The sequence below is a fragment of the Panthera leo genome, chromosome B3 (assembly GCF_018350215.1).
Source record: "Panthera leo isolate Ple1 chromosome B3, P.leo_Ple1_pat1.1, whole genome shotgun sequence".
Taxonomy (NCBI): domain Eukaryota; kingdom Metazoa; phylum Chordata; class Mammalia; order Carnivora; family Felidae; genus Panthera; species Panthera leo.
Window position 1 is genome coordinate 37,630,488 of NC_056684.1, and position 26,903 is coordinate 37,657,390.

General features: G+C 35.7%; 1 protein-coding gene across 17 annotated transcripts in view; it reads right to left on the reverse strand.

Moving 5' to 3' along the window:
• Positions 1 to 26,903, reverse strand: part of MAP2K5 (mitogen-activated protein kinase kinase 5) — a 270,688-nt gene that overhangs the window by 143,086 nt on the left and 100,699 nt on the right. For all 17 annotated transcript variants that reach the window (XM_042941603.1, XM_042941608.1, XM_042941602.1 and 14 more), the window contains exons 12-13: positions 7,305 to 7,366; positions 351 to 399 (exon numbers count right to left, since the gene is read on the reverse strand). In XM_042941603.1, the coding sequence (XP_042797537.1) occupies positions 351 to 399; positions 7,305 to 7,366 (111 nt within the window). The remainder of the gene's footprint in view (positions 1 to 350; positions 400 to 7,304; positions 7,367 to 26,903) is intronic.

Below are 26,903 nucleotides of genomic sequence, written 5' to 3' on the forward strand. Positions count from 1 at the left end.
TATGATGATATCTAAAATGTTAATAAGGGGAAGGGATGCAATTGTACAGAAAGTGAAGGTTTTGCATTAACTAGAGTTAAGATTAAAAATAAGATCCTGTCATTTTCAAATACTATGTTATGAAATACCTTTACGTGTTTGGTAAACATCTACAAAAATACCAAGTTTATAATCTAAATCAGAGTAGTTGAAGGAGAAGATAAGAAAAACATTTAGAAAGCAGCCATCTTTTGATTACCAAATATATCAGCTGGCTTAAATAGCAGATCATGTATTTTAAAATGAAGGTATCCTGGAGTGGTCCGCACTCAATGTCAAATTAAGTTAGAGCTCGTAAGCTCAGTACATACCTCTATGTAAAATCTTTAAACTCCACAAATAGGTAAGGCCTTTAACAACCTAAATTTAAGAAAGAGAAACAGTACAATGATGATTTTTATCAGGAACTTTCCATATTTAAACATATAATCATATCAACCATAACTCTTCCTTTAAAACTCTAAAAACCAATAAACATTTATTGAACATCTCCCATTTCTGTGCCAGGTTCTTGGAGGATGCCAAATGTATAAGCTACAGGTTTCTTCTCTAATGGGCTTTCAATGTTCTGAAGATAAGGCATGATTAATGAAAAAAATAAGTGTATGTGCATGGAAAATGACCTAGAAGTACATCTACTAAGTTCTCAGTGGTGGAATGGATGGGGGAAAAAAAGGACAGGAAAAAGGGACAAAGATTTTCATTTTTTTTTCTATACTTTTATACACAGAATTTTTTAAAAAGTCATGACAGGGGCGCCTGGGTGGCTCAGTCGGTTGAGCGTCCGACTTCAGCTCAGGTCACGATCTCGCGGTCCGTGAGTTCGAGCCCCGCGTCGGGCTCTGGGCTGATGGCTCAGAGCCTGGAGCCTGTTTCCGATTCTGTGTCTCCCTCTCTCTCTGCCCCTCCCCCGTACATGCTCTGTCTCTCTCTGTCTCAAAAATAAATAAATGTTAAAAAGTCATGACATTTAAGGGGTGCCTGGGTGGCTCAGTTGGTTAAGCGTCCAACTCTTGGTTTCGGCTCAGGTCATGATCTCATGGTTCATGGGTTCAAGCCCCACATCAGGCTTCGTGCTAACAGCATGGAGCCTGCTGGGATTCTCTCTCTCCCTCTCTCTCTCCCTCCCTCTCTCTCTCTCTCTCTCTCTCTCTCTGCTTCTCCTCTGCTCTGTCTCTCAAAATAAATAAACTAAAAAAAAAAAAAAAGTCATGACATTTAAGACCAAGGAAAGATTTTTAAAAAGGTGGCTAATGAAAGCAATCTCTGTCAGTAATCAGGATTGCTTTTCCTGTCAGTATTCAGGAAGGCTTTACTAAAGTTCTGGGCCCTAAGAAACAGATTCAACTGATGTGATGAAAAGAGAAGGAAGTGTTCAGGCCAGGCTAAAAATATACAACCAAAGTGTTGGGGCCATGTACTCTTCCAAAAAATCAAGGTCAGGAAAACAAAGAAACACTGAGACTACTCCAGTTAACAGAGACCAGAGACATGACAACTAAATGCAGTATATAATCCTAGACTGGATGCTGGACAAGAAATTTTTTTCTTTTGTTCTATAATGGGTATTACTGGACAACCGTCAAAATCTAAGTCAGGACTGTTGATTATATAACAGTATTGTACCATTGCTAATTTCCTGATTTTGATCAGTATACAGCAAGGATGTGAGAGAATACCCTTATTCTCAAGAAATATACACCTTAAGTATTTACGGGTAAAGGGTCATGACGTCTGCAACTTACTCTCAAATGTTACAGGGAAAAAAATACATACATACACACATATATATATGTATATGTATATATACACACATACACACACACATATACATATATATATACATACAGTAAAACCTTAGATTGTGAGTAACTTGTCCTATGAATGTTCCACAAGACAAGCAAACATTTCTAATAAATTTTAACTTGATAAACGAGTGATGTCTTGCAATATGAGTAGTATCTGACACCGAACATCACATGATCACGACTGAGCCAAAGGCTCTCACTCTCTCCCACTGCAGGATCGTGGGTGATCGTCTCCCATGCTCAGATGCTCAGTCTCAGGCCACAGTGTTTGGCAGAAGTCAGTGATTTTTCAGAACATTGGAAGGTGCCCACAACTGGCACTTGTGTATTTTTGGTCATTTCAAAGCACCTATGGACAGTCCTTTGCTTTTCCATACAAGAGTAAGTTTAGGGATGCTTTGCTTCATTCTAGGTCAGGCTGCCTGCAGATATAGACCCTTTCCTCTGCTGTTTTATTGCCAGTTACACTAAATACAGTATCTGGCAAGAGTTTTTTAACATTGTACCTTAGTCAACATCTGTGAGAGCATATACAATGGCCCCCATGCAGAAAAAGATTCCATTGAGCCAATAGAGAGCAGTGATTCCATTAGTGATAGTGAAAGTTGTCCTGCACAATAACCCTCCTCTCTCTTGTCTTCCTCATACCAGCCACGAAGGTTTTCAAAGGTACGTGCAGGTTAATTTGTTTATTTTTCTTTATATTTTGTATTTTCTTTAACATTTTGTATTACATTATAGTATTATAATCATTCTCTTTTTAATATAATTTTCTAATGCTTATTTAGTTTTTACAGAGAGAGAGAGACAGAGAGTGAGTGGGGGTGGGGCAGAGAGAGAGGGAGACACAGAATCTAAAGTGGGCTCCAGGCTCTGAGCTGGACACTTAACCAACTGTGAGGCACCCAGGTGCCCCTTGTAACCATTCTTATACGAATATTTTGGGGTTGTAGAACAAATCATCTGAGTTTACATTATTTCTTATGGGGAAATTCACTTTTATATACAAGTGCTTTGGATTACAAGCATGTTTCCAGAGTGAATTACGCTCTCAAACCAAGGGGTGTGTGTGTGTGTGTGTGGTTGTGCGTATTTTTAAAACCAAACGTAGTTAACTGTTGACAACTGGGAAATCTGGAGGAAGCATCTTACAACTTTTCTGTAAGTTTAAAATAGTTTAAAAAAAAGTTTCTAAAAAAATGTTTTAAATGATATTAGGGTAGGAAAGAACAAAGTATATCAAGATGATCAGCCTCACAAGCCAGTCTGGCAGGTGCAAGTGTAGACTCACATAGAAAATACTGAAAGGGCAGGACAAGATAATAAAGTGAGAAAATAAAAACATTCACATTAGATTGGATTTTTGATTGAACAGCCTGTGTTAAGAATAGTCAAATAAGATTCTGAAAAAAAAAAAAAAAATGTTTCTAAGACCCTAAGTATGTGGGTTACAAGTTCTACCTTCTATGTGGGAAGTTTAATCACTAATCTTTTGTAAAAATATTTATATAGAAATTGTTATAAAAGGGGAAGCACATGTTTTTATTCACACCGACTGACCCTGTATGCAGATGAGCGTGAATTTAACAATTTCAAGGTTGACTATTCATAATTACGTATCAGATACAATGCATGAACCACTATCACTCAAAATTTACTCAAGAATTTAAAAGTACTCATCATATTAGAACATTTTAGGTGAGTCAGGAGTATAAGAACAAGGAAATCTACCATTATGAGGAGTAACTGAGTGATTTATGTATTTTTGAAAATGATGAAAAGAAGCCTAGAGCTAAATACACAAGGATTTTAGTTGATCAAGAAAGACTATGAGCAATTCTAAAAACAGAAATGCACAGGAAGAAACCCAATTTCTAAATACTAAAGATCTAGAAGAAGGTAAAATCTACATCAATTAAGGCTGAGCAGAAATTAACATATTTTCATTGTTTTCTTAGACAGGGATGTACTCCTGAAAGATTTGCTAGCAAGGTATGATTATTTCCATGATAAGTTCGTCTGTTTTAAGAGAACAGAATATATATTTATAGCAAATCATTTCTTCCAGGATTTGGAAAAAGTGGCATTACAATAAAACACATATGTTCTGGACAGTAAGATAGTAAAAAAAAGAAAGAAAAAGAAACTACCAAAATAGTAAAATGGCAACCAATAGGAGGAGGAAATAAGACAAAAATATTTCCTTAAATGTTTATTAAAATAACATCAATAACAAAAACAATTTTCTCTTTGAGTAGTAGGATAAGGCTATCTTATTTGGCATGGAAATAATCACCTCTGAGTTGGGAAATAGGGTTAAACTTTTCAACTTATAAGGTTAGTTGCATATTATAAAACCTTCCCATCAAAGATGGTTCACCACTAAAAATCAGTCCACAAAAAAATGAATAACCAGAAAACACATAAGGGGAAGACAAACCATTATATATTCAGATCAGGCAGGAAAAAAGTAAAACAAATACTGATTGTATGACACTTGCTAAAATTATAAATCTTGTTAGTGATTCAAAAGAATATGTCACTCTTCCAACTTTGTCAAAATACACGTTTTCCTTTAGAAGTATATGAAAAGCAGTATATGGAGAGCTAGAAATCTGTCCATTGAAAATCTAGAGGGTATTATTGGTATTCAGTAGGCTGGGTTTCACAACAATGACTTGACAAAGCCTTGACACTAAAAGTACTTATATCTGCTGTCAATCACTCACTCCTTGACATGTCAAGTGCACATCCTTTCAGGGACAACTTCCATCAACATTAGCACTCAAAATACAGTACACAGTGTCACTGCTTCAGAAATGAGAAGAAAAATAAAACGTGCAAGATGGCAGGGAATGGCAAGAAGGCATTCCTCTTTCTCGGAGACCACATTCAAATGGAAAACAGATAAAAATCACTGAGCAAGCTAGAAGCTGAAATCAGCCAGTTTATATTAATTTTTTTTATATCCTCTTGCCATATATCCTACAAGAGAAAATTTGAACAACATATCATCAAGGCTGACAGGGGGCCATCCTATAATGAACCTTGGATCTTTGGACCTCCACAGCATGCCAGATTATTAGAACCTGGAAAATAAAGTTAATTGGGGGTGGGAGAGGTGCCTACATGTGGTTCTAAGAATGAAAAGAATCTGAAGCAACTGTATGTGTCACTCCATTACTTTCTTATGTACTTCTCCTTTTTTCCTTTTTCTTTTCTTTGTACCCTTGTTCTCCCTTTCAGTCCTTCCTCCCCTTTTTTCTCCTTCTCTTAGGAAAGCAGCATGAAAAAGCATGGGGTCTGGAGTGAAACAGCCCTGGGTTCAAATTATTACTGATTAGTTGTAGGTAACTTTAACTTCTCTAAATCTCATCTTGCCATGTATCAAATATGTTCAGTAACCTACCCGTTACAGAGTTTGCCATAAAGATTAAATGACATAAAATTTATACATAAAATATGTATCGACAATTGGCACAGGAGGTATTCAACATGCACCCATTTCCCTCTTCTCTCATCTGATTCTGTTGCTTCTGACTTGGCAAGAGCACACACGTGCTTCCTTGGCCTCACTGAGGGAACCCAAGGGAACAGAAGATGATGATCTGTCTTCACAATACTAGAGGAGAAATAACTAAGGATACCAGGAACCCAGTCAGGCTATGAGAGTATTTATTTACTTTTACAAACCATGACCTGGAAACCATCAATTCGCTAGTCTTATTTTAACTGGGAGAACACTTCCACTTGTGTTTGTCAGCTGCAACACAGGATTAGTTGTTTGTAGCCTACTCAAATTACATGAAACAAAAAAAATACACTTTGGAGGCATTATACAAGTTTAGGCCCCAGCAGAGTTTATAAAAAGTAGTAGATGAAGAGCAAAATTATCAAAAGCGTTTCTTTTATTCTGGCCACAGGCAGTTTTCATTACTATGACCTGATGAGCCATAAAAGCTAAAGAAATTGGACACATATTAGGGGAAAAAAACCCTAATTTTAAAAAATGTAAGGGCAAATGTAAACAATGCTTTGGGCTAGTGCTTATTTTGAGTGCCTTTCACTAAAATAATTTTTGCCGTATTTTCAATTATCCAATAGGTAAACCTGGTATTTGAAACCGAATTATTATTATTTTTGCTGACTCCATTCACTTCACAGGCTTCTCACGCCGGTAGAAATGAAAAGAACAATGGCCTTGTGTGGATGCCCTACACAAGAGGGAGGTAAGATTTATGAAGTCCAGGAAGAACATGCTTCTCTAACAGAAGAAAGCAGATTCCTATTTTAGCCAAGTTCAACACATAAGTGAGTATACAGAACTCATACACTTTTTTCCTTTTCATTTGGTATCTTTGCCTTTTTTTGCCCTTTATTATACGTGTTATTAAACTTTAGAGCCAAGAACTGCCAAAAGCCACAAAGCATTCATTCCCTTCTGAGATTAAAAGAGGAAATGAAACATTTTTATTTTCATCTAAAATAGTGATTTAAGTACTCAAATTTCATACTAAACTAATCTACCTAAACATGTAGATTAGAAGCTACTTAGCAATAGCATCAGAAAAGAAAGTTCTCATCACCCTGGGCAGTTCATACTAATAATTAGAAAGAAGAAAGGAAAGCTGTGAATTACAATGAACTAAGACTAAATAAGTGTCCGTGTTGGATTAAAGGATCTGAGTTGTCAGTGTGATGTATAATGAATGTGAAAATCAGCCATTTAATTAAATGGTACATGGTATAATCGCTTTGTTCTGCATTAAACTGCTTAAGTTATCAGAGTGCCTTTAGATTAGCAACTGTTTACTATTCCACCACCTCATGACTTCTCTTAGACACTGTGTAGCCTACATTATTCCAAATTTGAAATCTGGAGTTTATATGGTAATGTTAGTTGAGTTGACATATTGTGTCAATTTATTTGTGTATTCAGAAAACAGAAAATCTGCTTTTAATCACAAAGGGAATAAATTCCTAGATATAATTGGTAAAAAAAATTAAAAACCAAAAACACAAAAAGTCTGCAAAAATCTTTAAGAATAAAGTCGTGTTTTTCTTATAAGTAGTTTTATTTTAATAATTTTGACTCTGCAAGTATTTTCTAATTATATGCCTGTAACTACAAAATGTCCCCTAAACAACTTTCTTGTTAAAGAACCTGGAAATTTTACTGGCTAACAAGTGTACTAAGGTCTTTGCAAACACAAAAAAGTAGAATAGGTCACAACACCCATAAGCCTGAAGGATGTCCTGTGACTATGTTGTTATTGTGGTTTGGTCTATAAAAGAAGAAAACACAAAAATGACAAGAAAAGGAGAGTTAAGAAGGCCCTGCAAGTCAACAGGGATTGAAGAAAAATAACACAATATTCTGAGTATATAAGGAGAACAGGTTTGACTAGAAAAATTAAATCATCCAAATTTCATAAGGCGGAAGCCATATATACTCACAGCTATTGCAATTCTTCCAAGGACATGCTCTGGAATTTTTCTATATACATCCAAAGATCCTCCTGTAGAGACAGATATGTTTCATTATTATAAATAAAACTACCAGAACATTGCATTGGGCCCTTCCTCTGTGCATTCATTGGGAGAATATTTTTTTTCTTCTTATATTATGCATTGGATGTCTATGGTAGAATTGGTTTTTAGTCCAATTTTATTTATAACATAATAGCATACTTCCAGATGAAGCATAATTAGGTATCTCCATTTTATTTCTAAGTACAATCGCCTACATGTGAAAACTGAAAGAAACTAGTCAAGGGCAGCACAAGACTCTGCACTTTACATAAACTTAAATACATACTCAAAACTAAAGGCCAACAGCTCAACCACATTCAGGTATCTACCTTACTCTCAAATGTAAACCAGGATCATCTTAGAATTTTCACATTAACCAAACAAAAGGTGGTGAATATAAGGACCAAAATACACATAAAAACTAATAAAGTAGTAATACTGACATCTGTCTAATGAATACTACCCTTCAAATTAAGTACCAAGACAAGCAATCAATCTATTCCAAAGATACTTAGTTCAAAATGGGTTTTGTTTGCTTTTTAAATTCTCTTTGATACCACTTTGAAAACCACTTTATGAAGTAAAAAAAAGAAAAACCAATCTCCTTGTATCATATTTGTCACTGAAATGGTATTCACTATCATCCTTCATCTTTACCAAATCCAGCTTCTGGCAGTTCCAGAAACCAAAACCATTAGACTGTGCACATAGGAAATGAAGGGCCACATTGTTTGCTTGTTTTAAATTTTCATCAACCTAGAAATTAGTACAACTAGAAGATAGCAGCTACTTGATAAATATCTATCAGGTGAACATACGGATAAATTAAAATCACTGTGAACCTCACTAGATAGGTAGAACTGCTCTGAAAGCAGTTTCAAAAGAAGGGACCGCAGCCAACAATAACATCACTGAAATAACCGCACAACTTTCCTCGGCAAGTATTTTATTTATTTATTTATTTATTTATTATTTTTTAATATATGAAATTTATTGTCAAATTGTTTTCTATACAACACCCAGTACTCATCCCAAAAGATGCCCTCTTCAATACCCATCACCCACCCTCCCCTCCCTCCCACCCCCCGGATCAGCCCTCAGTTTGTTCTCAGGTTTTAAGAGTCTCTTATCCTCAGCAAGTATTTTAAAGGAACCAATATTCATTTGCAAGTATAAATTTGGGTACAATTGTTAAATTTTCAATCTCACAGATTTTCGGAAAGATATGCAAAGAACCACTACCTCGCTCATGTTAACAATATGACTGTATGAGACCTATTTAACAACAGGTAATAACCTTTCCTTGAGTCAAGTTGAGGTTTAGTCTTTCAGTTCTATAAAGGAATTATCCAGGATATTTGAAAAATCATTTCCATTTCAATCAAAGGCTAAAAATTCATATTTACCTACTTTACTACTGGATGATTTCTAAGTATGCCTCATATGATACTAAAATGGAGCATGTTATTGTTTTGAAATGCAGTTAAGTATATTTCACAGATATGAATATTTTTATATGCCAAATTTTCCTAAAGCTGAACATCAGAAAAAAAAATTTTTTCCTATGAAAACAAATTTTATATATATATATATACACACACACACACACATATATACATATATATGTATATGTATACATATGTATACATGTATATGTATATATGTGTGTGTGTGTGTGTATATATATATATACACATATATATATATATATATATATATATAGCATATACTGACTTTGTATTTATTCTGTTTACAGTAGAAAAACGATCACTTCCTTAGGTAAATGGCTTGTAGTTTCCAGATTCTTACAAGAAGCTGGTAAACCACAGTGTGACTAAACTTTATGCTTTGGCTATGAGTGTTCCCTGGAAGATAATGAAAAAAAAAAAAAAAGACACTTCTGCAATGAACTGAACCATCTTTATTTACTTAAATAGCATTTTTATGATAGATGCAATAAAAGTGAAAATATGTTAAGAAAACATTTCATGTTCTCATTGATCTTTCAGAAGAATTGGCAGTTGCAAGGAGCTTTACATGCTGGTATTTGGAAGACTGACAAATGCAGTTTACTAGACCAATCCCTTGTGAAGTGAACAGCTTGACTGGCTCAAAACTAGGAGGTGCAAATTCATTCACATAGACTAGTAAGAAGTCCTAACAGGAGATGCTTTTTTTAAAAATATATATATACATAAGATGTAAATCAGGATTTAATTGGCTAAACAGATAACAGACAACAGTCTAAACCAAAAAGCCAAAGATTACATTACTACTCTTATTGGCAGAACAAGCCAAAAAAGAATCTCATTTTGAGGTATTTCACTGGTTTTTGTAAATATCCATTTAATCTCAGTTATATCCCACTCTTCTTAGCCATCCACATGGGTAAATCTTTACATACTGGCTTCGTGACATCACAGATTCATCCTGTCCTTGACATAATCATTAGAGATAACTGTCAGAGGCAAAAAAAAGGATCTGGCAGCTCCACTAGAATCAAGAGCTCCTATTAAGCTTTAGTAGTTCTCTTTGTGCAACTAAATAAGTCTTAGCCTAAAAATGACAGAGTTTACAGTTTAATTTTCACTGAGTTTTACTATCATCTCTATCCTTCAGGCCTATCCCAAAAAGGCAATTCTTAGACTCATCATATCACCCAACATTAGTGCTAGAGGGACATTAAAGAACAGTCCAATGACTTTATTCGACAAATGGGAAAAAGTGACTCCCAGAAAGTAAGTTTTCTAGTCATGGCCGTGAGTCAGTTGATGGGAGAGCTCAGGAAAGGTCTCGGCCTTTGAACTCCCAGAACTGCAAACATTTAAAAGGTTTCCCTGTAACATCATTGAGCTTGAGAATCACATGTGAACTTTTTACAGTTTAATGTAATGTGATATTACCATGACACACTCAGACAGTTTAATCTTAGTTGAGACACTGGTATTCAAGGCATTTAGAAACTCATTTCTATGTTACACAGTTGGTTTAAACCTTTTATTCGTGATTCCAAGGTGACGTCACTGGTTTGCTTTCTGTGACCTGTCACTTCTCTGTATTCTCTGGCCTCAGATCACCCCTAGCCAGTCATTTCATTTCATGCTACAATCCACCATAGGAACCAGGAGGAAGACTGCTAACAAATTAGCAAAAGAACCCATCTCAACTACCAAACTATATATTTCTCTTGATGAATTAGGGCCATCATTTTCATGCAACTAAGCAAAAAGGACTCATGGCTGTGAGGTCTGTGTTTAACCTAACACAGGACTAAACATAAAGTAGTGCCCTGAATGTAGGATAAAATACAAATATGTAGTTAATGAATGAGAAGCAACAATACTGTCATATTAATCCCAACATTTTCTTAAAATGACCATGATTATTATTAATACTAATAAAATTAAAATCTGGAGCCATAAGCAAAAATTTCAGAAGCTCTCCTAGACTCTGCTACTTGTAAAAATAAAGAGCCCTTTGTTTCAAGGACTCAAAGGAGTACTTGATACTCCTTTTCTTTCTCTGCAACATGGGTTTTTGAGAAAAAAATTTGTTCCAATGACAGTAATCCAAAAACATGGGCATATATTCTGAGAAGCTGTATTTGAGCATTTCTGAGTAGATTTAGTTTTACTTAATGAGAAGGCATATCACATCAGTCCCCTACTTGAACACTTCCAGTGGCATCTTAATTCAGATGAAAACACAAATTCCTTACATGCTCTATAAGGCCTACACAATGTAGCTTCTACTTACTTCTTTGGCCCCCTCTCTGGTCCCAGGTCCTCCCATCAATACTCACTAGTCATTTTGGCCTTCCTGTGGGGCCTTCATTATACCAAGCTTGCTCCTACCTTGGAGTATTTATAACAGATACTCTGTCTTCCTCAAAGATGTTCCCCATGACCTTCTGTGAATGGCTCATTGACATTAAAATCTGCTAAAATGTCACTCCCATAAAAAAGCCATCCCTGACCATCCTATCTAGCACCTCCTCTCCTATTAGTCATCATCTATCCTGCTTTATGTTCCAATGAGACTTAACTCTCTCTGAGAATGTACTATGTGTCTCTTCTCAGGCTCCCCTTCTAGAATTTAAGTTCCATAATGACAGGAATTAAGTCCTATTTACTGTTTGTGTCCCCAGGTTGAGAACAGTGTCTGAAGGAAAGTGTTCAATAAATATCTGGATATAGATGACTAATATGAGATTAAAATAGATAGTGAGAATCTACACTAAAGGAATAGCACTAGGGTTGGGAGAAAATTGTCAAGAAGCTTAATTGCAAGGGAAGGGAAGAGAAGAAATGATAGAGTGTGGTACACAGCTTCTGGTCCAAATATTTTTTGGGTACATTTTGCCGTATTATAGAGAATGAAGATACAAAAGAAAGAGGTTGAGGGATGGAGAGAACTTCACTAAGTGTATGCACATGTGGGACTGACATAAGGGCTGCACATAAGGGACTGACCTTATGCAGCCCTTCATGTGCAAGGAGGATCATATTGGCTTACTTGTGCTAAGCTACAGATGGATAATGGAAGAGCAAAGAATTGTGAGAGCTCATACCTGAAAGTCTTCATTATCTTTGAAGGAGAAAGGAGGTCAGATCTGGAAGAGGGTAATAAAATTTTAGGATAGTTGATGTGGGAAACAACAGAAAGATAAGAAATGGAGAGCTAAATGTAAAAAGTGGAAAATTTTAGTGTTCTGGGACTGATTAGCGTGGAGTAAGGGAAGCCGTCAAGCAGCAGTAAGAGAGCGGCTTTAGGCAGCTCAAGTCTAGAAAGGAGTTGCCTCAAAAAAGAGATTTAAATATAGGCTGCAAAGTGAATGTTTTAAGATAAGGACTTAATATATTAAAAATGTGTACCTTCAATTTTTTCATCAGTGTTTTACAGTTTTCACAATAGAGGTCTTTTACCTCTTTGGTTAGGTTTCTTCCTAGGTATCTTACTATTTTTGGTGCAACTGTAAATGAGATTGTTTTCTTAATTTCTCTTTTGCTGCTCCATTAGTATATAGAAATGCACATTGATTTTGTATCCTGTGACTTTACTGAATTCATTTATCAGTTCTAGTAGTTTTTTTGGTGGTTTTCTATGTATAGTATCATGTCATCTGCAAACAGTGAAAGTTTTACTTCTTGCTGATTTGGATGTCTTTTCTTTTTCTTGTCTGATTGCTATGGCTACGACTTCCAGTGCTATGTTGAATAAATGTGGTCAGAGTGGGCATCCCTGTCTTCCAGACTCTAGGGGAAAAGCATTCAGTTTTTCACCATTTAGTATAATGTTTGCTTTAGGTTTTTCATATATAGGCTTTATTATGTTGAGGTGTGTTCTCTCTAAACCTACTCTGTTGAGAGTTTTTACCATGAATGGATGTTGTACTTTGTCAAATGCTTTTTCTGTATCTATTGAAATCATCATATGGTTTTCATCCTTTCTCTTATTGATGTGATGTATCACTTTGATTTGCAAATACTGAATTCACCCTTACATACTGGGGATAAATCCCACTTGACTGCGGCAAACGATTTTTAAAATGTATTGTTGGATTCAGTTTGCCAGCATTTTCTCAAGGATTTTAGCATCTATGTTCATCAGAGATATTTGCCTGTAGTTCTGTTTTTTGTGTTGTCATTATCTGGTTTTGGTATCAGGGTAACACTGGCCTCATAGACTGAATTTTCCCGTTCTCTTCTATATTTTTGGAATAGTTTGAGAAGGGTAGGTATTAACTCTTCTTTAAATGTTTGGTAGAATTCGCTTGAGAAACTGTCTGGTCCTGGACTTTTGTTCATTGGGAGTTTTTTGATTACTGATTTAATCTCCCTGCTTGTAACTGGTCTACTCAATTTTTTTTTCTTCCTGCTGCAGCTTTGGTAGATTATATGTTTCTAAAAATTTATCCATTTCCTCTAGGCTTTTCAGAGTATTCTCTTACAACTGTATTTCTGTAGTGTTGGTTGTTATTTCTCCTCTTTCACTTGTAATTTTATTTATTTGTGTCCTGTCTCTGTTTTTTTTTGATGAGACTGGCTAGAGGTTCATGAATTTTGTTTATATTTTCAAAGAACTAGCTCCTGGTTTCATTTATCTGTCCTATTGTTTTTGCTTTTTTTAGTTTCTATATCATTTATTTCTGCTTTAATTTTATTATTTCTTTCCTTCTGCTAGTTTTGGGGCTTGTTTGTTGTTCTTTTTTCTAACTCCTTTAGGTGTAAGGTTAGGTTGTTTGAGATTTTTTTACTTCTTGAGGTGGGCCTGTATTGCTATACACTTCCCTCTTAGAAACACTTTTGATGCATCCCATTTGAACCACTGTGTTTTCATTTTCATTTGTTTCCATGTACTTTTAGATTTCTTCTTTGATTTCTCAGTTGATCAATTCATTGTTTAGTAGCATGTTATTTAACCTCCATGTATTTGCAGTATTTCCAGATTTTTTCTTGTGGTTGATTTCTAGTTTCATAGCACTGTAGTCAGAAAACATGCAAGATCTTTTTTAATTTGTTAAGACTTGTTTTGTGGCCTAATATCTGATCTATTCTGGAGAATGTTCTGTGTGTAAGACATTCCATGCTCATGGACTGGAAGAACAAATATTATAAAAGTAATTAACAAAGCAATCTACAGATTTAATGCAATCCTTACCAAATACCAACAAAGTTTTTCACAAAACTAGAGCAAAAAAAATCCTAAAATGTATATGCAACCACAAAAAAACCCAAATTGCCAAAGCAATTTTGACAAAAAAAAAAAAAAAAAAAAAAAAAAAAAAAAAGCTGGAGGTATCACAGTTCCAGACTTCCAGCTGTACTGCAAAGCTGTAGTAACCAAAGCAGTATGGTACTGGTACCAAAATAGAACAGAATAGAAAACCCAGAAATAAACCCACAATTATATGGTCACTTAATCTTTGACAAAGCAGGAAAGAATATCCAATGGGAAAAAGACAGTCTCTTCAACAAAACTGGACAGCAACATGCAAAAGAAATTGGACTACTTCCTTATACCATATACAAAAATAAATTCAAAATGAATTAAACACCTAAACATGAGACCTGAAACCATAAAAGTCCCAGAACACAAGAAGTAGGGTCTCTGACACTGACCATGGCAACATTTTTCTACATATGTCCCCTGATGTAAGGGAAATAAAAGCAAAAATAAACTATTGGGACTACATCAAAATAAAAAGTTTCTGCATAGCGAAGGAAATAATCAACAAAACTAGAAGGCAACCTACAGAAGATATTTGCAAATATTTGCAAATGACATACCCAAAAAAGGGTCAGTATCCAAAATATATAAAAAACTTATACAAATCAACACCTAAATAACAAATAAGCCAATTAAGAATGGGCAGAAGACGTGAACAGACATTTCTGCAAAGAAGACATCCAGATGGCTAACAGACACATGAAAAGATGCTCAACATCACTCACAATCAGGGAAATGCAAACCAAAACTACAATGAGATAATACTTCACACCTGTCAGAGCAGCTAAAACCAACAGCACAAGAAACACCAAGTGTTGGTGAAGATGTAGAGAAAAAGGAACCCTCTTGCACTGTTGGTGAGAATGCAAATAGGTAGAGCCACTGTAGAAAACAATGGAGTTTCCTCAAAAAAAAAAAAAAAATTAAAAACAGAATTACCATATGATTCAGTAATTCCACTACTGGGTATCTACCCAAACCATACAAAAATGCTAATTTGAAAAGATATATGCACCCCTATGTTTATAGCAACATTATCAACAATAGCCAAATTATGGAAAGAGCCCAGATGTGTGTGTGTGTGTGTGTGTGTGTGTGTGTGTGTGTATGTGTGTGTGTGTGTGTGTGTGTCCACACACACACAGGAATATTATTCATCCATTAAAAAAGAGTGAAATCTTGACAATCACAATGACATGGATGGAGCTAGAGAGTATAATGCTAAGTGAAATAAGTCAGTCAGAGAAAGACAAATACCAAATGATTTCACTTGTAGGTACAATTTAAGAAACAAAACAAATGAGCAAGGGGAAAAAGAGAGAGACAAATATGCCAAGAAACAATCTTAGCTGTAGAGAACAAACTGATGGTTACTAGAGGGGAGGTGGTTGGGGGATGGGTGAAGTAGGTGATGGGCATTAAGGAGAACTCTTGTTGTGAAGAGCACTAGGTAATGTATGGAATTGTTGAATCACTATATTGTACACCTGAAACCAATATAACATGTATGTTAACTACACTGGAATTAAAATAAAATGAAACTTTTAAAAAAGCATTAAAAATGTAATTAAAAGGTGACATTAGCAAAAATGACAGAGTAAGGACCATTGAAAATTCTCTTCTCCACATAAGCAATAAAGAAATAGGCAAAAATTGTCAGACCAATCTTTGCAGAACTCTGGGAATGAGTAAAAGGACTGCAGCAACCCAAAAATCATTTATTGAAGATTTGGGGCATTTTAACTTGCCCTGTTCCCAGTGCCTCCTCTCCAGCTTCACTGAAGCCTTGAAAAGCAGCAGCCTGCAATCCCAGGGAACACAGCAGCCAGGGGGCACTGTACAGGTAGAACTGAGTTGGTGCTCCCTCAAATACACTTTCTCAGAAAAGTTTTATTTTTGACCTGTCTGGTGGTTCCCTGGAAGGCCTTCCTGGACATGTTGCCTTTATTCAACCTGACTTATAGGTTGCCTAGTACAAAAAGTCTTTTCCTTTGGGGCATTTGTTAAAAACAATTAGAAAGAACTGATTAACTTTGCAACTGACTGAGCTGGTGGATAACAGCTGGGCTGAACTAGCTAAACAAAAATCTTAAAGAGGAAATCTAGGAAATGCAATGTCCATAGAAGCTTTGAAAAATTCTATCCTATTCTTGGGAATCTAGGATATGTGCATGCATACGGCTGTGTACATGCTTAGAAAGGCTCTGAGGAGGCTGTAAGCAGGTACTGGGGCTGACCAGGAACCTCTGCACAAGCAGGAAGCAAAAACTAAGACAAAGTTACCAACTGCCTGAGCGAGTGTTGAAGATGTGCCCCAAACACACATGGAACCCCCCTCAACAAAGACAAGGAGACTTAATAGCTCTAAGCATTTAAGGAAATCTCTGTCCAATCATTAGCTGACTTGGAAGCTCACTGAAAAGAGGCTTCAGTGGCCATACACCAAAGATATAAACATGACAGAATACTTCAGAAAAGTCACTGAACAGCAGCAACAAACTCTGGGGATGAGAGAGAATCTGATTTCCAATGTTAACACAGTATTTACTTTAAAATGTCCAGTTTTCAGGACAGCTGGGTGGCTCAGTCATGACCTGGCAGTCTGCGAGTTTGAGCCCTGCATCAGGCTTTGTGCTAATAGCTTAGGGCCTGGGGCCTACCTTGGATTCTGTCTCCCTGTCTCTCTGTCCCTATCCCACTTGTGCTCAGTCTCTCTCTCTCTCTCTCTCTCTCTCAAAATTAAAAAATAAATAAAAAAAAAAAAGAATCATTATTTAAAAAATAAAATTGAATGTCCAGTTTTCAATAACAAAACCAAAAAAGTATGACCCATACACAAGACTAAAAGCAATTAATAGAAACTATCTGTACAAAAGCTCAGATGTTGGACTTACTAGAAAAAAATCTTTAATGAGCTATTTAAGAAACACTGTGGGAAATCATGTAAGGAACTAAAGTATGAAGATAATGTCTCCCCTAATAAAGGATATTAATAAGGAGATAGAAAGTATACAACTACACACATATACATACATACACACATAGGTATGTGTATATATATATATATGTACACACATACACACACACACACACATATATATATATATATATATACATATACATATATACATACATACGTAAAAATAAATAAATTCTGGAGTTAAAAATAAATAAGACATTATTCACCAGAATATATCTACATAGGCTGAAAACAGAATCAAGGAATATAAAGATACGTCAATTGAGATTATCCAGTCTGAGGAACAGAAGGAAAAAAGAATAGAAAAATGAACACATTATCAGAGACCTGTAAGACATCATCAAGCATATCAACATATGCATTATAGGAGACCTAAAAGAGAAGGAAAGATGCAGAAAGAATATTTGAAGAAGTAACAGCCATATATTTCCCAAATTGGATGAAACCATTAATTTGCACATCGAAGACATGCAATAAACTCCAAGATAAATGAAGAGACTAACACCTAGATACATTGTGAAACTGTCCAGAGACAAAGACAAAAGAAAATCTTGAAAGCCAAAAGAGAAGCAATACAAGAAATTCTCAAAAATATTAACAGAACCATGCAGATCAAAGGCAATGGATGGCATATTCAAATAGCTGAAAGAAAAAGACTGTTGACCAAAAACTTTATATCCAGCAAAACTATACTACAAAAGTGAAGGATAAGACACTCTGAAATCAACAAAAACTGAGGGAATTCATCACTAGCTGACCTACCCTACAAGAAATAAAAGGGAGTCCCTTCCAACTGAAGGAATTTCAGAGGAAAGTTACTAGATAGTAACTCAAATCCACACACAGAAATAAAGGGTACTGGTAATGGTTACTATATAGGTAAATCTAAAAGGCAGGATAAATGTATTTTTGTTTGTAAGTCTTTTTCTCCTGTCTGACTGAAAGAGAACTGTAGGGGCACCTGAGTGTCTCAGTTGGTTGAGTGTCCGACTCTTGATTTCAGCTCAGGACACGATTGTACAGTTTTTGGGGTCAAGTCCCGTGTCAGGCTCCATGCTGTCAGCACAGAGCCTGCTTGGGATTCATTCCCTCTCTCCCCCCTTCTCTGCCCCTCACTCCCTCCCTTCCTCTCTCTCTCTCTCTCAAAAAAAAAAAAAAAAAAAAAAAGGAAATAAATTTAAAAAGAAACAGAACTTGGCACAAGAACAGATGCTCAGATCAATGGAACAGAATAGAGAACCCAGAAATCGACCCACAAACGTATGGCCAACTAATCTTTGACAAAGCAGGAAAGAATATCCAATGGAATAAAGACAGTCTCTTCAGCAAGTGGTGCTGGGAAAACTGGACGGCGACATGCAGAAGAATGAACCTGGACCACTTTCTTACACCATACACAAAAATAAACTCAAAATGGATGAAAGACCTAAATGTAAGACAGGGAGCCATCCAAATCCTCGAGGAGAAAGCAGGCAAAAACCTCTTTGATCTTGCCCGCAGCAACTTCTTAGTCAACATGTCTCTGGAGGCAAGGGAAACAAAAGCAAAAATGAACTACTGGGACCTCATCAAAATAAAAATCTTCTGCACAGCGAAGGAAACAATCAGCAAAACTAAAAGGCAACTGACAGAATGGGAAAAGATATTTGCAAAGGACATATCAGATAAAGGGTTAGTATCCAAAATCTGTAGAGAACTTACCAAACTCAACACCCAAAAAACAAATAACCCAGTGAAGAAATGGGCAAAAGACATGAATAGACACTTCTCCAAAGAAGACATCCAGATGGCCAACTGACACATGAAAAAATACTCAACACCACTCATCATCAGGGAAATACAAATCAAAACCACAAGGAGGGGTGCCTGGGTGGCTCAGTCAGTTGAGTGTCCGACTTCGGCTCAGGTCATAATCTCACTGTCAGTGAGTTCAAGCCCCGCATCGGGCTCTGTGCTGACAGCTCAGAGCCTGGAGCCTGTTTCAGATTGTGTCTCCCTCTCTCTCTGCCCCTCCCCCACTCATGCTGAGTCTGTCTCTCTCTCTCTGTCAAAAGTAAATAAACATTAAAAAAAATTAAAAAAAAAAAAAACAACACAAGGAGATACCACCTCACACCTGTCAGAATGGCTAACATGAACAACTCAGGCAACAACAGATGTTGGCGAGGATGCAGAGAAAGAGGATCTCTTTTGCATTGTTGGTGGGAATGCAACCTGGTGCAGCCACTCTGGAAAACAGTATGGAGGTTCCTCAAAAAACTAAACATAGAACTACCCTACGACCCAGCAATTGCACTACTAGGCATTTATCCCCGGGATACAGGTATGCTGTTTCAAAGGGACACATGCACCCCCATGTTTATAGCAGCACTATCCACAATAGCCAAAGTATGGAAAGAGCCCAAATGTCCATTGATGGATGAATGGATAAAGAAAATGTGGTATATATATACAATGGAGTATTACTCAGCAATCAAAAAGAATGAAATCTTGCCATTTGCAACTACGTGGATGGAACTGGAGGGTATTAAGTGAAATTAGTGAAATTAAGCTAAGTGAAATTAGTCAGAGAAAGACAAAAATCATATGACTTCACTCATATGAGGACTTTAAGAGACAAAACAGAGGAACATAAGGGAAGGGAAACAAAAATAATATAAAAACAGGGAGGGGGACAAAACAGAAGAGACTCATAAATATGGAGAACAAACTGAGGGTTACTGGAGGGGTTGTGGGAAGGGGGATGGGCTAAATGGGTAAGGGGCATTAAGGAATCTACTCCTGAAATCATTGTTTCACTATATGCTAACTAATTTGGATTTTAAATTAACAAATTTGGATTTGTTTTTAAATTTTAAAAAACAAAAAATAAAATTAAAAAAAACAGAACTGCACAAAGCAGTAAGTAAAAATCTGCATTAATAAGTACACAACTTATAAAGATGTAACTTCTATGACAGTAACAGCGCAAAGGAGGGGGATGGAATGGAGCTATTAGGAGCAACAATTTTATAGACTTGAAAAAAGTTGATATTAATATGAACTAAGTTGTCAGAAGTTAAGATGTTAATTGTAATCTCTAGGAAAATCAAAACTATAACTCAAAAAATATAGTAAAAGAAATCACGAGAATATAAACAATACATTAAAAATACCTATTTAACATAAAAGAAAGCAGTAATGAATAAATGGAACATAAAAGAATACAACTAAAGAAAACAAGTAGTAAAATGGCAGATATTGCTGGTAATTACATTAAATGTAAATGAATTAAACACTGACAGATTGGCAGAATGGATTTAAAAATGACCCAACTCTATGATGTCTATAAGAGATGCACTTTGGATTCAAAGTCCCAAACAGGTTGAAGGCAAAACAGTGGCAAAAGATAGAACAAACAAATAAGAATCAATGGGCGGGCTGGGATGACTACACTAAAATTAGACAAAATAGACTTTAGACAAATATAGTAACTAGAGACACATTTTATAATGACTGAAGAGTCGATCATAACAACTATAAACATATATGCACCTAACAACAGAATGCCAAAATATATGAAGCATAAATTAACAGAATTGAAGGAGAAATACACAAGCAAAAAATATTAGATGGAGACTTCAATATCTCCACTTTCTTTTTTTTTTTTTTTGTTTATTTACTTTTGAGAAAGAAAGAGAGAGTGCAAGCGGGGTGGGGGGCAGAGAGAGAGGGACACACAGAATCCAAAGCAGGCTCCAGGCTCTGAGCCGTCAGCACAGAGCCTGACATGGGGCTCGAATCCATGAACTGCAAGATCATGACCTGAGCCAAAGTTGGCCGCTCAACTGACTGAGCCACCCAGGTGCTCCTTCAATATCCCCCTTTCAATAATAAATAGAACTAAACTGAAGATCAACAAGGAAATAAAATACTTAAACAACACTGTAAATCAACTAGACCTAACAGACATCTAAGGAAAATCTAACCCATCAAGAGCAGAATACATTCTTCTCATGTATACATGAAACATTCTCCAGAATAGAATGTTAGGCATTAAAACAAACCTCAATAAATCTAAAAGAACTGAAGTCATACAAAGTATGTTCTCTGACCTCAAAAGAATATTAGAAATCAACAACAGAAGAACACTCAATATGGAAAATGACACATTCCTAATGGAAAATGGGTCAAAAAAGAAATCGCAAGTGATTTCTCCTTTGGGGGGAATTAGAAAATACTTTAAACTAAATGAAAATGAAAACACAACATACCAAAACTTATAGGATGCAGCTAAAGCAGTACTTACAGGGAAATGTATAGCTGCAAATGGCTACATTAAGTAGGAAATATCTCAAGTCAGTATCCTAACTTCGCACCTTAAAAAACTAGAAAAAGAAGAGCAAACTAAACCCAAAGCTAGTAGAAGAAACAAATATTAAGGCAGAGAAAAACAGCAGAGAAAATCAAAGAAACCAAAGTTGGTTCTTTGGAAAAGGCAAAGAAACTGACTGACTTTTAGCTACACTGATAAAAAAGAAAGAAAGAAAGAAAGAAAGAAAGAAAGAAAGAAAGAAAGAAAGAAAGAAAGAAAGAAAAAGAAAGTAAGAAAGGAAGGAAGGAAGGAAGGAAGGAAGGAAGGAAGGAAGGAAGAAAAAGAAAAAGACTCAAATTACTAAAATTTGCAATGAAAGAAGAAGGAAAATTAACACCAACTTTACAGAAATAAAAATGATTATAAAGGAATATTAGGAACAACTGTGTATCAACAAATTAGGTAATCTAAATGAAATGGATAAATTTCTAGAAAGCTACAAACTATCAAAATTGAAGAAGAAATACGTATCTGAATAAACCTATAACTACATATAATTATTAAAGGGATTGGTAATCAAAAAACTCACAAATATTATTCAGTCTTAAAAAGGAAAATAATTCTGACACACACCACAGCATGGATGAACCTTGAGGACATTATGCAAAGTAAAATAAGCCAGTCCCAAAAAAAAGACAAATACTGTATGATTCCACTGAAATGAGGTACCCAGAGTAGTCCAATTCATGCAGACAAAAAAACCAGAATGTTAGTAGTCAGGGGCTGGGGTTTGGAGGCAATGGGTTACTGTTTAATGGGTACAGAGTCTCAGTTTTGCAAGATGCAGAGTTCTGGAGATTAATGGTGGCACTGGTTGCAGAGCAATGTGAATGTACTTACCAGTTACGAACTACACACTTAAAAATGGGTAGTACGGTGAATTATATGTTATCTGTGTAATATACTACAATTAAAAAACACTGTTGGGTAAGACGGTCTTATGTGCACTGTTCTTTGGACCCGATGTGGCCACATAAGAATGGGCCATGGGTCTGGAACACTTGCTTACCAGCAGATAAAGAGCCCACGTAGCCTGTGCTGGGCTTACCTCTTTGTTTTGGACTGTTTTTCCCTGTTTCAAATTCAGTGTGTACTCCATTGTCCTGCTTAAGCATGTGTGTCAATGACCTTCAGACATGTCCCCAGCCTTCGGTACTTCTGACACCACAGGAGTAGGGTGGGGTGGAGGATCCTTTCGCTGCAGCATGAGGGGAGTGTGTGGGCCAAGGGCCCTGTATAGGCTGCCAGGAAGGACTTACTGTTGGCCGCAGGGAACTGATACTCCCAAACTGATCTTGCTGTCTGTCTGTCTGTCTGTCTCTCTCTCTCTCTCTCTCTCTTTTTAATTTTATGTAAGGCACTGTAAAATCCAGCATTTCATTGCACTGTGTTTTCCTTGGCAACTCCATACTAAGATGCAGTGGGCAGAAGTGCTTGGATTTCTCCTGATAATAGGCAACAGATGCCACTTGACCATAAAAACTACTCACAAAGAAAACCCCAGGACCAGATGGCTTCACTGGTGAATTCTACCTAATGTTTAAAGAAAAATTAACATTAATCCATCATAAACTATTCCAAAAACTAGAGGAGGAAAAAATGCTTTCCAACTCCTTTGAGGCCAGAATTATCCTGATACCACAACCAGACAATGACATTACAAGAAAAGAAAACTATAGACCAATATTCTTTAAGAATATAAATCCAAAAATCCTCAACAAGATACTAGCAAACTGAACCCAGCAATTTATAAAAAGCATTATACATCATGACCAATTGGAATTATCTCAGGAATACAAAATTGGTTCAACATGCAAAAGTCAATTACTATAATACTATTATGGAATAATGGATTTAATTATGGAATTATAGAAAAATGGATTTAAAAATCATTATCATTTCAACAAACACAGAAAAAACAAAAATACTCAACAAACTTGGAAGACAAGGGGACTTTGACAACCTGATAAAGGACATCTACTAAAAACCCAAAACTAATATCACACTTAATAGTGAAAGACTAAAAGCTTTCCATCTAAAATGAGGAGAAAAAGAAGATGTCTGTTCACACCACTTCTATTTGACATTCTACTGAAGGTTCTAGCCAGGGTAATTAAGCAAGGAAAAGAAATTAAAAGCATCCAGGTTGGTAAGAAAGAAGTAAAACTACGTCTATTTGCAGATGACATGTTTTATACAGACAATCTTACGGAAGCTACAAAAACCTATTAGGATTGAGAAACAAATTTAGTAAATTTATCCTACAAGGTAGCAGGATAGAGATCAATATACAAAAATCATTTATATTTATATACACTAGCAATGAATAATCCAAAATTGAAATAAAAGCTCAATTTATAATAGCATCAAAAATATTTATGAATAAATTTAACAAAAGAACTGCAAAACTTGAATACCAAAAACTACAAAGTATCACTGAAAAAAATTAAAGAGGATCTAAATAAATGGAAAGATACTCTGTGTTCATGAAGTATAAGACTTCATATTGTTAAAGTGGCAGTACTCCCCAGACTGATGTACAGATTCACTGCAATCTGTATCAATATCTTAGTTGGACTTTTTATGTGTGTGCAAATTTGGGAGGCTGATTGTAAAACTCATATGAAAATGCAAGGGACCCAGAATGGCTAAAACAATCTTGAAAAAGAATAAAGTTGGAGTACTCACACTTCTTAATTTCAAAACTTACTACAAAGCTAAAGTAACACAGAATAATAAAGTAAAAGTACAGGGTGCCTGGGTGGCTTAGTCGGTTAAGTGTCCAACTTTAGCTCATGTCATGATCTCACGGTTCGTTGAGTTCGAGCTCTGCTCTACGTCAGGCCCTGTGCTGACAGCTCAGAGCCCGGAGCCTGCTTTGGATTCTGTGTCTCCTCTCTCTCTCTCTCTCTCTATGCTCCTCCTCTGCTTGTGCTCTCTATCTCTCAAAAATAAATAAATAAACATTTTTTTTTAAAAAAGTAAGCAAGGACAGTCTAGTACTGCCACAAGGATGGGCAAATAGATCAATGGAATAGAACTGAGAGTCTAGAAATACATTTCATGGTCAATAAATTTTTGACAAGTGCCAAGAAAATTCAATGGAAAAGAATAATCTTTTTAACAAATGGTGCTAGGACAACTGGATATTCACATGAAAAAGAATGGATTTGGACTCTATACCACATACAAAAATTAACTCAAAATAGATAAAAAAAAAAAAAAACTTTAAGAATGAAAATTATAGAACTCTTAGAAGAAACCAGGTATAAACTTTCATGACTTTGGATTATACAATACTTTCTTACATATGACATCTAAAGTACAAGCCACCAAAGAAAAAAAATATGAACTGAACTTCATAAAATTTTAAAACTTTTATGCTTCACGGGACACTATCAAGAAAATGAAAAGACAACTCAGAGTGGTAGAAAATATTTGCAAATCATACATCTGGTAAGATACTACTATCCAGAATACATACCAAATTCTTACAACTCAACAATAAAAACACATATAACCCATGTAAAAATAGACAAAAGATTTGAATACACATTTCTAAAGGAAGATATACAAATGGCCAACAAGTACATGGAAGTATTGTCAATGTTCATTAGTCATTAGGAAATCTAAATCAAAACTAAAAAGATATCATTTCTCACAGGCTATACTAAAAAAGACACACAGTAACAAGTGTTGGCAAAGATGTGGAGAAATTGAAACCCACATCCATTGCAGCTGTGAATGCAAACGGGTGTGAAATAGAATGGAATGGTTTGACAGTTCCTCAAAAAAATTACAAATACGGTTATCATACAACCGAGCAATTGAACTCCTAGATATATACTCAAGAGAACTGAAAACTTCTATCCACACGAAAAACCTGCATACAAACATACAGAGCAGCATTATTCATAACAGCACAAAAGTGGAAACATCCCAAATGCTCACCAACTGCTAAATGAGTAGTTTATTATTCAGCCATAAAAAGGAATAAAGTACCGATACATGCTACAACATGGAAACCTTGATAACGTTACGCTAAGTAGAAGAAGCCACAGGGTGCCTGGGTGGCTCAGTTGGTTGAGTGTCCGACTTCAGCTCAGGTCATGATCTCACAGTTTATGGGTATGAGCCCCGTGTCAGGCTCTGTGCTGACAGTGCAGAGCCTGTTTCAGATTCTCTGTCTCCCTCTCTCTCTGCCCATTCCCTGCTTATGCTCTCTCTCTCAAAAATAATAAACAAAATTTAAAACATTTTTTTCATAAAATAAAAAGCCAAACACAAAGGCCACATCCTGCATGATTCCATATACGTGAAGAGTACAAAATCTGGAGACAGAAAGTAGATTAGCAGTTGCCACGGACTAGAGGAATAGCGAGTGGCTGCTAATGGCTAAGGAGTTTGTTTCTGGGGTAATAAAAATGTTTTGGAATTAGTGATGATGAGCTTGCACAACCTTGTGAAAATACTCAAAACCAATGAATTGTATACATCAAAATGGTGAATTTTATGGTGATTAAATATGCCATCGCAATAAATGCATATTTTAATATGAAACAGAATTTAGAACACATTATCTACCTTATTATAGTATCAACCTACCAAAGATAACTTCTGAAAACGTCTTGCAAGGCACGAACTAGTTACTTTGTTACATACTAAGAACCCACCAAATAAACTAAGTATAAGAAAAAATGCTGAAGGACACCTTAGTAGCTCAGTCAGTTAAGTATCTGACTCTTGATTTCGGCTTAGGTCACAATCTCAGAGTTGTGAGTTCGAGCCCCACGGTGGGCTCCATGCTGACAGTGCAGAGCCAGCCTGGGATTCTCTCTCTCCTCCTCCCCTGTTCACATGTGCACGCACACTCACTCTCTCAAAATAAATAAATAAACTTTAAAAAAATGTTGTGTTTTAATGGGCTAGAAACTGAAAAACTGAATATATAAAATCTAAAGACTGCTTTGATTTAAAATGGGTAAATAACAATGATGACATTATTTCAGGAACAGGGTACCAAGAAATCTACATTTTGCCATAATATTCAGACCAAGAAAGAGTTACCAAAATAGAAATGAATGAAAAATACAGATGAAAGGAAAGGGCTAGAGTCCAAAGAAAACTAAACACATCTTGGCTAAACAGCTGTGTTGAAAAACAATTTCTTATCTTGCAATTAAGAACCGATTTCTTTGTAAAAGACACAGGACATTGGGTTAATAGATTTCTTTAAAAGAAAATCTGTTTTGGCTATTGAAACATTAAAAGACAGAACATCTGTTTTGCAAGTAAAGACAGATTGTATGGAAGAATCAAATATCAAACCACCGATTAGGCCAGCATTTAATCTGTTCTATTTAAATTTTCAATAAAAAGTAAATGAAATTACATTCTTGAAACTATAGCTCAGCTGTAAATATTTAACACCAGGAACCTCTAAAACTAGATGTTTTAGAGT